This window comes from Myodes glareolus, chromosome 4 (assembly GCF_982192425.1).
Source record: "Myodes glareolus chromosome 4, mMyoGla1.1, whole genome shotgun sequence".
Classification (NCBI taxonomy): domain Eukaryota; kingdom Metazoa; phylum Chordata; class Mammalia; order Rodentia; family Cricetidae; genus Myodes; species Myodes glareolus.
This window is the reverse complement of record NC_142029.1, coordinates 104,015,588-104,030,681: the sequence shown is the minus strand read 5'-3', so window position 1 is coordinate 104,030,681 and position 15,094 is coordinate 104,015,588. Positions and strand designations below refer to the sequence as shown.

Genomic DNA, 15,094 nt, shown 5'->3' with positions numbered 1-15,094 from the left:
ACCCACATGTAACTGGAATAAAAACAAATCTCTGTAAGTGTGCACTATTGTGCCCAGCCCAATCATGCTTTTTGAGACAGGGTTTCTCATTGGCCTGGAACTAGCCAATTAGGCTAGGCTATCTGGTGGCAAGCCCCAGGGATCTGCTAGTTTCTGTCTCTTTGGCACTGGGTTCTGGGGATCAAGCCAAGGTCCTCTTGTTTGCATAGCAAGGACTTTACTGCCTGAACTACAGCAGAAAAACCCCAGCCATCTCTATGGTTTTTACTCTGATTGCTGTGAACACAAAGCAAGATGTCTGTTTGGTCCACTCATGTACTGTGCACCCAGAATCATCCAATTATGTAATTATTATTATTATTATTATTGTTTTCTGGTAAGAGGGTTTCTTTCTGTATCCCTGGTGTCCTGGAACTCACTCTTTAGACTAGGCTGGCCTCAAACTCATAGAGATCCGCCTGCCTCTACCTCCCAAGTGCTGGGAGAACACAACTGGGTGTTCTAGCTCTATAATTAGCTGGGGCAGAAGGATAAATCTGAGATGGTCCTGGGCTGCATAGTTTGTCTCAAACACTACCACTGGTTGGGTAGGGCGGCACGCATCTTTCATCCTAGCATTTGGGGCAGAGGCAAGCAGATTTCTGAGCATGAGGCCAGCCTGGTCCACACAGTAAAATCCTATTATCAATCCCCTCCCCCCACCGAAAAAACCAAACCAAACCATTTACTACCAAGAACTGAGAATATAACTCAGTTGGCAGAGCATCTGTCTAACACGCACAAAGCCCTGGGTCTGATTATCAGTACCAAATGAACTAGGTGTGGTAGTGCCCACCTGTAATGCCAGCACTTGGGACATAAAGGCGGGGGGGGGGGGGATCAGGAATTCAGGGCCACTCTCAGATTCATAGCAAGTTCAAGGTCAGTCTGGTACTCCACCTCCAATCTTACTAACCCCGCCCTCACAAAGAAAACAATAGAAAAATAGTTTGAAAAGCTGACCAAACCATACATCATAGGACCACCAAGATCTCTTCTGAAAGCCTTAGCCCCAAATCCCACTTTCCCTTCTAGAACCGGGGCCTCGTAACCCAAGAAAGCACAGATAGATAGGGGATCTGTACTGGCTGCTTTATTGACAGGTTTGTGAATGACAGCTGTCACTGAACCAGCCCCTACCTTTTCTACAAAAGCAATCGAAGAGGAAAACGGGCACCCGGCAAAGCCCAGCCAAGGGATCTGGTTGGTCAGCAGCCTTGACTCCCAGGCCACAAGCACAAGGAGGTGGGAAGAACGGGAAGTCCAGTTAGTTCCCTGAGGGCAAGGTGCTGGTGAGGTGGCTTAGGAGACTGGAGGTCCCACAGCTATTTCTTGCCTGGGATGTCGAGAAACTGTCACCAGAGGAGCCAGGAACCTAAAGTTTGGGGGCAGGGCTGGGAGCTGAAGAAGGGTGCAACTCAAAGGCTTTCAGAGTCATTTGAGACATAGGTTCTGAAGTTTGAGGCCACCCTGGGCAGCATGGTGAGACCCAGCAACCCCTCACCTCCACGCCAGCTACAAGCAGCCAGGGCCACTGTTATAGCCACACCTGCAGCCACACACACATCTACTCCATACACAGAGGGAGGGCTGCCACAGCTCTGGACCTACACCCTGGAATGTCTCTGGATTGGTACCCAAGTTGGGGACTGTTGAGGGGGCAGGTCCTTGGTATTGCTACTGATTGGCTGCCTCGCAGGCGTCTATCCAATCGCTGTACACATCCACTGGTTCTGACAGATCTGAAACACAGGTCAAGGATGATTTGTGGCAGTGACGCCCTCTCCTGGGAACATTTCTGCTATGACAGAGTCAATCGGACCCCTGCCCTGTGCCTTGTCACTTAGTGTTAACTTAGTAGACAATGTCCATTCTCCTAGGTGGCAGCGGCTCCATCCCTGGCCACAGGGCCAGAGCAGCAGGAGTGACTGACAGCTCCTTGTCTTTGGTCACCAGCCCTTGAGCACCCCCTTCTCTCATTCCCCAGACATCAGCTGACTTTATAAGGATACACGTAATGGGTGTCTGGAACTCCTCTAGGCACACGGTGCAGGAGATGACTCCAGTGTTGCGGGCACGGTCCCTGCAATGGACAAGGTGAAATGATGCATGAGAAATGAGCCCTGGACCTCTGGGGGCAACCCAGCCAGCAGGAAGGCCCAGGGAAGCCTGAATGCCCACAGTGGTAGGTTTGCCCATCTTAACCATCCACTTACATTTTCACATCACAAGACTTCTCATGGTTGCAGAAAGGGCAAGTGAACTGGGTCTCCAGGGTGCCTGTCATCTTCTTCTTGGGGGGTGGCTTCCTTTTAGACTTCCTTCGTCCCATGGCTGCCGGGGGGTGAAACCTGTGGGCAGAGGACAGGGGTCAAAAGCTGGAGGAAGCTGGTGACTCTCTACCCCCGTCGTCTGGAAGCAGGCTGGAGGCCACCAGTAGTGGCCCACAGAGAAAGGAAGATGTACACTATGACATCCAGGCTTCCACCTGAGAAATCCAGGCTCCTGACCTTAGACACAACAGTCTCTGTGTACACTCTGCGCAGTATGGCCGAGAACAGCTTTTAACCTTGGTTTTCAACTTACTGTGTGACTCTAGGTAAGTCACTGAAGATTTCTGTGTTCCAGGAGACCACTTCCTAAATATAACTCCAGCAGCACAGACACTGAGAGATACAATTAATAAACGGGACTTTTTGAAAGAAGTCTTCTGTAAAGGAAAGGACATGGTCAACAAGACAAAGCAGCCTACATAATGGGAAAAGATCTTTACCAACCCCATATCAGACAGAGGTCTGATCTCCAAAATATACAAAGAACTCAAGAAATTGATCATCAAAAGAACAAACAAATGGAGTACAAAGAACTCTCAACAGAGGAATCTAAAATGGCTGAAAGACACTTAAGAAAATGTTCCACATCCTTAGCCATCAGAGAAATACAAATCAAAACTCTGAGGTTCCATCTTACACCTGTAAGAATGGCCAAGATCAAAAACACTGATGACAACTTATGCTGGAGAGGTTGTGGGGTAAAGGGAACACTCTTGCATTGCTGGTGGGAATGTAAGCTGCTACAGCCCTTTTGGATGTCAGTGTGACGACTTCTCAGAAAATTAGGAAACAACCTTCTTCAAAACCTAGAAATACCACTTTTGGGTATATATCCAAAGGATGGCGAATCGTACCACAAGGACATGTGCTCAACTATGTTCATAGCAGCTTGGTTTGTCATAGCCAGAACCTGGAAACAACCTAAATGCCCCTTGACCGAAGAATGGATAAGGAAAATGTGGTACATTTACACAACGGAGAATTACACACAGCAGAAAAAAAATAAAGACATTTTGAAATTTTCAGGCAAATGGATGGAGCTAGAAAACATCATTTTGAGTGAGGTAACCCAGACCCAGAAAGACAATTATCATATATACTCACTCATAAATGGCTTTTAGACATAAAGCAAAGAAAATCCAGACTAAAATTCACAATCTCAGAGAACCTAGACAACAATGAGGACTCTAAGAGAGACATGCATGGATCGAATCTACATGGGAAGTAGAAAAAGATAAGATCTCCTGAGTAAATTGGGAGCATGGGGACCTTGGGGGAGGGTTGAGTTGAAGGGGAGGGGAAAGGAGGAGAGGGGAGTAGAGAAAAATGTACAGCTCAATTAAAATCAATTAAAAAAAGATTTGTGTTCAGGGGAAGGTAGGGGTGGACAGCTGGCTGAAGAAAACATAGGGACAGAGGGAGGGCACTCAACATATTGACTGCACCCTGCTAAGGGACGAGGAGTTATGTCCAAAGAGTGACTAAAGATGAAGTCAAGGGCTTAGTGCCAACCATGCCAAGATGATGACCCTAGTCCAATTCCAGAAACCCATACAACAAACAGGCCAGCCAGGCACAGCATTCTCATAGCTGCAGCCCCGGCTCTGACGTGGGGGCAGGAGGCAGAAACAGAACTGTCTGGGAGCTAGTTGGCTAGTCAGTCTGGACCATATAGTGCAGGGATAGGAAGACTTCCCAAAACTTGTCCTCTGACCTCCATATGCACGATGTAGGACACGTGCCTCCCCTTACTCAGAATATAAAGACTCAAGCAGGATTTTTTTTTTAAGGGATGGGAGAAGTGACAGTTTAGGGTGGTCCAAAGCTGTGACGGGGACACAAAAGGATGGGAGGAAAGTCCCATATAACAGGTATCTTTGTGGGTCTTTTGCTAAAAAAAACAAAACAAAACAAAAAAACCCATGGCAGTGGTTGCACATACTTTTAATCCCAGCACTCAGGAAGCAGAAGCAGGCATGGGTCTTTATGAGTTTGAGGCCATCATGGTCTACAGAGTGAGTTCTAGGGAAGCTAAGGCTACATTGAGAGACTTTCTCTCAATTTCCCCCCACCACCAAAAAAAAAAAAAAAAAAAAAAAAAAAAAAAAAAAAAAACCCAAACACAGTCTCCACCCCCAAATATCAGAGGATGACTCTGAATTCCTGATCCTCCCAAGCGCTTGGCCTGCAGGCATGGGTAGCCATGCCTTTGCCTGGTTTTCCCTGACACTGCCATGATTATACTGATTATCAACTGGACAGACTCTAGGATCACCTGGTAGTCTGGGCATGCCAGTTATCTTGCTTACAAATGTGGAAAAACCCACCCTAAAGAAAGGCAGTACCATTTCTTGGTTTGGGGTTACAGACAGAAAAACAAACAAAGAAACACACACACACACACGGCCCAGCTGAACATCCACTGCCCTACGCTTCCTGACTTTGAACACACAAACCAGCTCCTTCCAGTCTGACACACCTGCTGTGGAGTCTAAACAAACCCTTCCTGCCTGTAGTCGATTTTATCAGTCACGACCACAGCCACAGGTATCGAGACAGAAGTCTAAGACATAGGAAGAGGTGGGTGGAGAAATGATGGTCCCAGTGAGGGAAAGGGAGGTGGCGGCAGCCCACTGACCTGCCTGGGAATGCACGCAGTCTGCTCTGTTGTCCTGATCCCTGTGGCACCTCCACACACACCACACATTGACCACTCATTGTTTCTAGGCCAGACCCCCTGAGACAGGGAGACCAAGCAGCCTGCTGGGGTATGGAGAGGGCAATTATACTCGTTTGTCTACCACTCATTATGTGTCCCCTACAACAGTCTCGCTGTAGCCCAGGCTGGGTTACTCACTATGTAACCCAGGTAGAACTCTCTATGTAGATCAGGCTTGCCTCAAATCCAGAGATCTGCCTGCCTCTGCCTGCGATTAAAGGTATGTGCCATGACACAATACTCTTATTTTAAAAAAGAAAAAGAAAGAGGCAAGAAAAAGGCCAGCATGTTGACACACGCCTGAAATTCCAGAACCCAAGAGGTTCACGCAGAAGGACAGAGAATTCATAGCAAGTTGGAGATAGAGTCTTGGTGTGGTAGCCCACCCTACACTGTAACCCTAGCACTTCGAATTACTGAAAGATAAAGGCTATCCTGGGCAACAAAATAAATTCAAAGTTACCACCCCCCACAAAAAAAAAGGAAAAAAAGGAAATAAAAAGGAGGTATATGTTCAGGCAAAACATCTATATATACAAGATAATAAAATTTAAAAATATACGTTAATTTTTGTTTGTTTGTTTTTGGAGCAGGGTTCCTCTGTGGAGCCCTGACTGTCTTGGAACTCGCTCGGTAGACCAAGTAGGCTTGGAACTTAGAAATCCGCCATTAGCCTGGCTCTGCCTCCTTAGTCCTGGGATTAAAGATATGCACCACCACTGCCTGGTGACAGAACTGGATGAATTCAGCTGGTAGTAGTCTAGCAAGTAGAAGACTCTAGGGTAGTGGTTCCCAACCTATGGGCCTCAGGGTTGGGCCGATTCTTTAACAGTAGCAAAAATTATAGTCATGGAGTAGCAATGAAATAATAATTAAGGGTCACCACAACACAAGGAACTGTAACAAAGGCTCGCAGCACTAGGAAGGTTGCGAACCACTGCGCTAGGGGTTGTCAAGCCTAACCCAATGCTTCTCACGTTTCAGTTAGTGGGCTCCCTGAGGAATCCTAGCAAAGATGCAGAAGTAGGAGGATTGCCACATTTTCAGCCAGCCTGAGCTACACAGGACAGCAGACCAAAACAGAACAAGATCAAACCAGGCATGTTGGTTTGGCATGCAAACCTAGCACTTGGTAGGCTGAGGCAGAATGATGTCATAAGTCAGAGGCCAGACTCTCACAAATCCAAAACAATGGGGCTGACCCAGGTTCAATTCCCAGCACCTACATGGTGGCTCACAACTGCCTGTAACTCCAGTTCCTGGGGATCTAATGCCCTCCGGCTTCCTACAACACTGCATGCATGTGGTGGGCAGCCACACACGCAGGGGAACACCCAAACACATAAAACCAAATAGTCAAAAGATCTGTATTAATAGTTATAGATGACAGGCTCTTAAAAAAATTCATATTTGAGTGAATCTTAAATACTGCTCTGAGGTTATTAGTATTAAATGAAAGTTTCTGAGACAGGGCTACTTTGGGTGAAGGGAGTGTTAGTATTTAGGCATCCGTATTGGCCTGCTCTTAGGGTCCTGACAGGATACATCCTCAGTGCAGCTAAGAGACCTTCCTGTGCACACTTGCTACCTTCCCTTTTAAAGATGGGCCTGCCCACCTCCAGTCTCTTTCCCTCTTTCTTTCTCCCCATCTCTCCCTTTCTTTTTCTCCACTCTTGTCCCCAGAGACCAGTCTCTGCCCACTTTTCTCTCCTCTTCCAAAAAACCTCCCATGTGAGTCCCATTACATGACACGACTTCTCTACAACAGAGTCATTTAAGATGAAGCATGGAAGACCAAAGGCAGCTTTGATACAAGAAAGCCATGTACAGAGATTTATCTGTAAAGCGTCTGAGGCAGATGAAGGGTTTTCTCATTGCTTTATTTCAGAAAGAATGGCTGAAGCTCTGGGAGTAACAGCGGGAAAGTATGAGATACTCAAGAGGAGATTATAGGCCAGATCCCAGGAGACCGAGGACTGTTGAAGTGTGGTCTGGTCCCGAGCCGCTCTCACTGTCTATGCAGCTGTCTCTCTTTCCCCTCCCAAATCTGGGCCTGGCAACCATCTACAACGGAATCAGAGACTTTCCTCAGGCTATGTGGGGCCACCTTGGTCGATCCTGTCTCAGCAGGTACAGGTTCTGCTACCAAGTCTGACAAGCTGAATTAGGTCTCCAGAACCCACGAAAAGGTGGAAAGAGAGACGAGCACTTAGTAAGTTGTCCACTAACCTCTATACACAGACACATTATACCCATACAGAAACATTTCTAAAACTTTCAAAACAGGGCACGCAAGATGGCTCAGCAGGTAAAGATGCTGGTTGACTGTCTGGGCTCAATTTCCCGAACCCTCACGGTGAAATGAGAGAACAGACTCCTGTAAGCTGTCTGTATACTCATGCATAACACGCAAAACAAAACTAATTCCCGATCACCTTCAACTCCAGCGTCTACAACCCTGCTCATCCACCTCCGAGGAAGGACTTCACCTGGCCACTGCTCAAACCCCGGCCAGCATCCACAGTGCTTGATTATACCTCAAGCACTTAGTAACCACTTGTTGAACAATCATTGAGTTTCCTGAGTCTGTGTGGCCCCAGAATCCCATCGGCAAACCGCAGCCTGCGAACGAGCCTTGTGGTCTCGAGGCGACCAGGGCGGAGGGAAGGGGTCGCGGCGGAGGAACGACGCCCTCGGCCTCACCCAGGCTTTGGTGGAGCTGCCCGCTCGTCCAGCTGCGGGGGTCCGGTGGTCAGGCTCCCCTCACGGTCGTCCTCAGAGCCATGCCCCGGTCTCGGCTCCACGCCCTGCGGGTGATCCAGACTAGAGCGCCCGGTCCCGCCGGGCCCAACCGCTGCGCACGAGACCCTGCACCTACCTGTACCAAGCCGGCCTCGCAGTCAAAGCTGTTTCACCCGGGAGACGCTAACTTCCGGTCCCTGACGGAAGCGGAAATATACCGCTTTGGTTTCCCTCCTACCCCGCCTCCTTCAACCGCCGGTCTCTGCGCGTTTGTGACGTTTGTTACAGCGCGTGCGCCCGTCCAGCAAGTTCCCTGGAGTGGCGGTGTTTGGCGACGAGCCGTGTAACCCCGGTTAAGGTCCTCGCCCGTGACCTCCGTCTTCCTGGACTACTCTCGCTTGTCTTCTCCCCAGTCACAGTTCCTCCCCCCATCCCCCTACCCGTCCCCAAAGCGCCCCTGGGTTTTCCCAACCTCCATGCTCAAATATTGTAGCCCTAGAGAAGACTGGTTGGAAAGATCAGCAGGAATGAGGGACACGAGAACGGGGGGGAGGGGTAAATAGCGTCAAAGTACATTATATACATACGTGAACATGGCATAGAGAGACCCATTGTGTTTGATTAAAATATGCTAATGCAAAACGCAAAATACCCCAATCCTAAACCTTACCACCTGTAATCCCAGCAGGAGGAGGTCCATAAATTTAAGGTCCAAGGTCAGACGGTGGGTGGGGGGCAGAGTCAGGCAGATCTCACTGAGTTCGAGGCCAGCCTGGTCTTCAAGAGCTAGTTCCAGGACAGAGTTGAGAAACTCTGTCTCAAAAAATAAAATAAGAAAATTAAAGGTCCAGCCAGGCGGTGGTAGCGCATACCCCTTTAATCCCAGCACTTGGGAGGCAGAGTCAGGTGGATCTCTGTGAGTTCAGAGGCCAGTATGGTCTACAAGAGCTAGTTCCAGGACAGGCTCCAAAGCTACAAAGAAACCCTGTCTTGAAAAACAAAACAAACAAACAAAAAACAACAACAAAAAATGATTTACTGAGAGGGGAGGTTAGAATCCAGGAGAGCAGCTATCTCTACCAGCATGGAAGAAGAACAGCCTCAAAATGAACAGTTACAGGGTTTATATAGGGCTTCTTCGGGGTGGAGTTTTCCCAAGGAGAAGAGGGATTGGTTAGTTTTCCCTGCTCAGGGATTGGTTAGTTTAGAAGATTGGGGCAGAGATGCCTGGTCTCAGAGCCACCCTGTATTTTTTTCACAGGCCTTTTTAAGCTTTTGGCTCTAGTTCTGGGGCCAGAGCATATTTCTTCCACTGGCTCTGATTGTAGGGACAAAGTATGTTTCTTTGGCACTGGTTTCAGGGTCAGGGTGTATTTCTTTGGTACTGGGTTTGGAACTAAAGCATTTTTTTCACTGACTTGGGTGTCAGAACCAGGGTGTGTTTCTTTCAATGGCTCTGTTTTCAGAACCAGGGTGGGTTTCTATCAATGGCTCTGTTTTCAGAACCAGGGTGTGTTTCTATAAATGGCTCTGTTTTCAGAACCAGGGTGGGTTTCTATCAATGGCTCTGTTTTCAGAACCAGGGTGGGTTTCTATAAATGGCTCTGGTTTCAGAACCAGGGTGGGTTTCTTTCAGTTTCAGAGCCAGGGTGGATTTCTTTGGCTGGCCCTTTTACCCTACAGTGATGGCTGTTCTTGGTTGTCAACTTGACTATATCTGGAATGAACTGCAATCTAGAAATGGAGGGCACATCTGTGAGAAATTTTTTGCTTGGTTTGAAGTGGGTAAGTCCATTTCTAGCCCAGACCTTTAAGGTAGAAAAACACAGCTTTGATCCAGATCGTGAGGCGGGAAGACATACCTTTAATACCGGCCACACTTCCTGCTGGAAGTCTGTATAAGGACATGAAATAAGGAAGCTTTTGCTCTTTGTCAGCCCCCCCCCCCCATTTTGCGAGCGAATCTATTCCTTCTCTGACATTGAAGCCTACTTCAAAAAGACTAGCTGAGCCTTGTGGGACTGAGCCTAATATGGAGAGGGAGAGAGAGAGTGGAGGGGAGCAGGTATTCCATAAGTTCTGTGACTCTAGAGAATCCTGACTAGTACAGCTACTGAGTTTGCGGTCAGCCTGGGCTACAAAGACCCCATCCCACCCCCACCCCCCAGCCACTGGAAGGAGAGTAGATGAGGCTGGAGAGCTGGAAGAACAGTTTAAAAGCTGATGCCGTAGTTGAATGGATTGGGCAGGATTAATGGGAACAAATATGCATCTAGAAATTGAGCTATAAAGCCAAACTGTTTCTGGATCTGAGTTAGGAGGCACAGATTCATGATCCCTTCTATGCAGCGAAGACTATGGGCATGAAGGGTAGATTCCAAGATTTCTGTGCAGCAGAGAGGGGCATTTGCGGCTCAGAACATTCGATGGTGGCAGAAGTTGCCAGATGATCTGAGAAGATAGCAGAAGCTGGAGGTGGGTAGGCTGATGCTCAGGTTGACAGAGGAGTGATGGAGGAGGGTTATCTGTCTATTGTGTTATTTTCATTGGTCAATAAAGAAACTGCCTTGGCCCTTTGATAGGACAGAAAATTAGGTAGGCGGAGTAAACAGAACAGAATGCTGGGAAGAGGGCTATGAGGCAGATGCCATGGAGCTAGCCACCAGCTCAGACATGCTGAATCTTTTCCGGTAAGCCACTACCTCATGGTGCTACCACGAGATTATTAGAAATGGGTTAATAATCAAGATGTGAGAGTTAGCCAGTAACTAACTCTCTAGAGATAATGGGCCAGGCAGTATTTAAATGAATACAACTTATGTGTTATTATTTCTGGGGCTAAGCTAGCCGTGCGGGAGCTGGGCAGGATGAAAAGCAGGCCTGCCTGCAGCTCCTCACTACATATGGCGCCCACGTGGATAATTGAATCCACAGAAAGCTTGAGAAAGCTTGGGAAAGAATAAAGCATGTTTTCTTAGTAGCAGCAATTTGTTGGGTCTGCTCTGCTTGCTAGAGGCAAGCAAATGCTCTCATCTAAGAGAGGCTTCCTGACTCAGCTTTAGCTGCAAAACTTTGTAGCTCCTTAAAGAGGTCCTGCCGTGAAACACTTTAATGGTGTTGATGAAAAGCTGAACGCATGATTTTTGGTTTTCAGCTGTAGCAGGAAACAAGCTGTGCTGTTTTAAAATGCCATCTTTCTGGGCTGCCCTGCCAGGGCAATCTCTGACTGTTTCAGGCAGGCAGTCCGACTGAGTGTGGTCTGTGAGCAGAATGCTGCAGCTTGCTTGCTAGCAGGGACCTTGAAACGCCATAGAATTGTGGCAATAAAAATGGCTACAGCCAGTACCTCTGGCCGAGGTTGGAAAGCTAAGGAATGGGCCGTCAAAGCCGTGGCTTTAATCCTCTCCAAAAAGACTCATGTAGTCAGAAAGATATACAGTAAAGAGAGATTCAAAGACAAAGGAAACCTCCAAATGGTTTACTATGTGTTAAAAGTATATGCAGGCTAAAGGTTAAAGTTCTTAGGGTAAAAAAGGAAGAAAGAAAGTAGTTGGGTGTGGTGGTACACACCTTTAATCCCAACACTTGGGAGGCAGAGGTAGATTGACCTCTGTGACTTCAAGGTGTGGTAGCACACACCTTTAAACCCAATGCCTGGGAGGCAGAGACAGACAGATCTCTGTGATTTCAAGGTGTGGTAGCAAACACTTTTAATCCCAGCACTGGGGAGGCAGAGACAGGAGGATCTCTGTGAGTTCAAGGACAGCCTGGTCTACAGAGTTATTCCAGGACAAAGATATACAGAGAACCTGTCTCAAAAAGTAAAAGTAAAAATATAAGAAATAGAGGTTAAAGTAAAGCCACATAAAGATGGAAAATAAACAGAGAATCTTGATACTGTATGCTATTATGCTCTCTTTGAATTGTTTGAATGCTGAGGAAGGAGCAACGACTGCTAAAAGATATTTGTTTATAAATGCTGCTGAACTAATCCAAGATAGATATTTTGAAAATAGCTTGACTTCAGAATTTGGATCTAAGGATATGATACTTTGGAAAGGAGGTTCTTCTTTTGTTTTCACAGAGGATGAGACCCTGTGGATAGCTTCTATCCCAGTATGGTATGATAGACCACACCCTCCTGAAAGGTTGCTGTGAACACCCTCAAAAAATTACTTCACTCAACTGCCGACTGAGATGAACCTGGCAGACAGGTTATACCACGAAAGACCTGATTAACTGCGCCCCTATACAGCAGGAAGAAGTTTGGAGAGAAATAACTACGTCCATATTCCCAAATATTGTTTATAAATGTTCTTTTACATTTAAAGGGGGATATGATATAGATATGAATAATTTCATTGGTATGGATTTTAAGGTCAATTTTGTTATATGTATATATATTTCTGATCTTGATTGATGTATTGTGATTGTATAGTTCATTTAAAAATGCAATGTATAATTAAAAATATAGGTTGTTAATGGATAATCATCGATAATAGTCAAGCTTGTAGTAATGTTAGTTTGATTTTCTAGATGTGCATAGATATATTTCAGAGAGACATTCTTCATATCTTTCAAAGACTACAGAACATGGCATTTAATGTTTTAATAACTTAGGACTTTTCATGACAATGAGACACGTCTGCTCCTGGCAGCACCAATCTACTTCAAGAGAAAGATGGGCATCGAAGAGGCTCCTTATGGAGTTTGATAGCCATTTTGGGCAAGAAACTGCTCTTGCCTGGACTGTTGTATAAACTGGACACAGAACCCGCAGAGAGAGGACTGCTGAACTTGCCTAAAGGTGAGATGATCTTTCAAGGTTCTTGATTCATGAAAGAGTCTGCGAGACATTCTGCAGGACACAGCAGATAGTGACTGAACTGCCTTTGAAATTTCCTGCTTCATGGAAATGTCTCTGGATATTATGGGCCTGTAGGTTGAAGACGGATGTCCCAACAATACAGAGGAACTTTGGGTGACTGTCCAGGCAGCAAGATGTCTCTGTCATTTCTAGAATTTTGGAAGTTGCTTACTTCTTGTTTACTTAGGTAATATTATATCCTTCTGGAGTCTTTGATGGAGTTGAAGAATGGATAGTCATAGTTATAGTTTTCCATTATTATGATAAAGATATAGTTATAAATATTGTGACTGTAATTCTTGCTTGATAACTGTTTTGTTATATGTAATTTTACTATGTTAAAATGAAAGTCTTTCTTTTTTGTTTAAACAGAAAAGGGGGAAATGATGGAGGAGGGTTATCTGTCTATTGTGTTATTTTCATTGGTCAATAAAGAGACTGCCTTGGCCCCTTGATAGGACAGAAAATTAGGTAGGCGGAGTAAACAGAACAGAATGCTGGGAAGAGGGCTATGAGGCAGATGCCATGGAGCCAGCCACCAGGTCAGACATGCTGAATCTTTTCCGGTAAGCCACTACCTCATGGTGCTACCACGAGATTATTAGAAATGGGTTAATAATCAAGATGTGAGAGTTAGCCAGTAACTAACTCTCTAGAGATAATGGGCCAGGCAGTATTTAAATGAATACAACTTATGTGTTATTATTTCTGGGGCTAAGCTAGCCGTGCGGGAGCTGGGCAGGATGAAAAGCAGGCCTGCCTGCAGCTCCTCACTACAGAGGAGCCCGGGAAGAACTGAATAGGGAGAAGTTAAAGGATGGAGGGCTGTCTTTGGCAGAGCTCCTGGGGGCTGCGTCTCAGAGGAGAAAGGCTGAGGAGCCCCATAGGAAAGAAATCAAGGATTGAGCTTGGGCTGTGGTCAGCACGGGAGAGAGACTGAGGAGATGGTCAGCAGATAAAACATTTGCCAGGCAAGCTTGAGAACTGGAATTTGAATCCCTAGCACCTACATAAATGCCAGATGGGTGTGGTTCCTTACTTGTAATCTGAGCCTGCAGGAGGTGGAGACAGAGGATCCCCAGAGCAAACTGGCTAGCTAGATGTGGTGAGCTCTAGGTTCAAGAGAGACCCTGCCTCGATATATAAGGTGGAGAATACTTAAGGCTCTCTAGCCTTCACATGCAGACCCTCACAAACATATGTGCCGAATACATCTTTTTTCTTCTAAAAAACGATTAGAAGGCTTTAATTAGAGGCTACTGGTCAGTAAGATGGCCCAGCAGGTAAAAACTCTCCCTACCAAGACTGTCAACTTGAGTTTTATCCTTGGAAGTTACATGGTGGAAGGCCAGAATTTATTCCTGCAAGTTGTACACACACACACACACACACACATACACACACACACACACGGGGGGGGTGGCTTAGCTGTGCCACATGTAGCTCATGCTTTGAAGAGAACAAAGGAAACCGGCTGCTGAGTTTGGTGTTTGTCCCTGGGGATCTTAACAAGAGGTTTTTTTTTTAGTGTGTTTCCAGAAACAGCTTGAGGTATTTAATTAGAGTGGATGGATCCCTGAGATGTCCTATAGGGGGCAGTGTCATCCTTGGAACTGCCTTTCCTGAAAAACGGGTTCCCAGTGTTGGCAGCTCCAACTCACATAAGATGGGAAGCCCAATGGTTCAGGCCTAAAATCCAAGTACCCAGAAGGCAGAAACAAGATCTTTGCTAGTTCTAGGCCATCTCTGGCTATACGATGAATTCAAGCTAATCTGGGTGTGAGACCCTGGTGTTCTCTCTCTCTCTCTCTCTCTCTTTCTCTCTCTTTCTCTCTCTTTCTCTCTCTCTCTCTCTCTCTCTCTCTCACACACACACACACACACACACACACAAAACCACAAAGCACAGAGGATAAGATCAGTTGATTTACACCATTCATGTTACCCTGTGGCTTTGCTGTCTTATTTCCACTAACGGTCAAGACACAGATGCAAAACTCTGGTTTTCAGTAGTTGTCCCTGTCTGTTTTTGTCATCTTGATGCAAAACATGTCCGGATCTAGACAGACTTAGATCAGCTGGGAGACAAGCCTCTGGGCACATCAGGAAGGAATGTCTCCATTAGGGCAATGGAAGTGGGCAGACCGACCGTAACTGCGGGCAGCGCCATTCTCTGGGCTGAGGTCCTGGACTGAATAAAAAGGACAAAGCCGGCTGAGCGCCAGCATCCGCCACTCTTGTTTCCTGATTGTGGATGGACATGACGGCTGCTTTGAGCTCCTGCTGCCACGCAATTCCCTGTCACCGTGGAACTGGGAGCCGGAAGAAACCCTTCCTCCCCGAAACTTTAAGCAAGACAGTTTATCATACCTGCAGAAAAGAGGTGACTGGAAC

At 46.6% G+C, this 15,094-nt stretch overlaps 1 protein-coding gene across 4 annotated transcripts; it reads right to left on the bottom strand.

Annotated features, from left to right (window-relative positions):
- Positions 1-1,110: 1,110 nt before the first annotated feature.
- Elof1 (elongation factor 1) lies at positions 1,111-8,856 on the bottom strand. 4 transcript variants are annotated; one of them, XM_087905772.1, is made up of 4 exons: positions 8,504-8,856; positions 2,256-2,390; positions 2,052-2,122; positions 1,111-1,781 (listed from the first exon to the last, which is right to left on the bottom strand). In XM_087905772.1, the coding sequence occupies exons 2-4, from the start codon at positions 2,369-2,371 to the stop codon at positions 1,717-1,719; spliced, it is 252 nt and encodes an 83-aa protein (XP_087761898.1). In that variant the 5' UTR covers positions 2,372-2,390; positions 8,504-8,856; the 3' UTR covers positions 1,111-1,716. The 4 variants fall into 4 exon arrangements, with proteins under 4 accessions (XP_087761898.1, XP_048302557.1, XP_048302558.1 ...); XM_048446600.3 differs by lacking the exon at positions 8,504-8,856 and adding an exon at positions 7,970-8,119; XM_048446601.3 differs by lacking the exon at positions 8,504-8,856 and adding an exon at positions 7,795-7,931.
- Between the last annotated feature and the right edge of the window lie 6,238 nt (positions 8,857-15,094).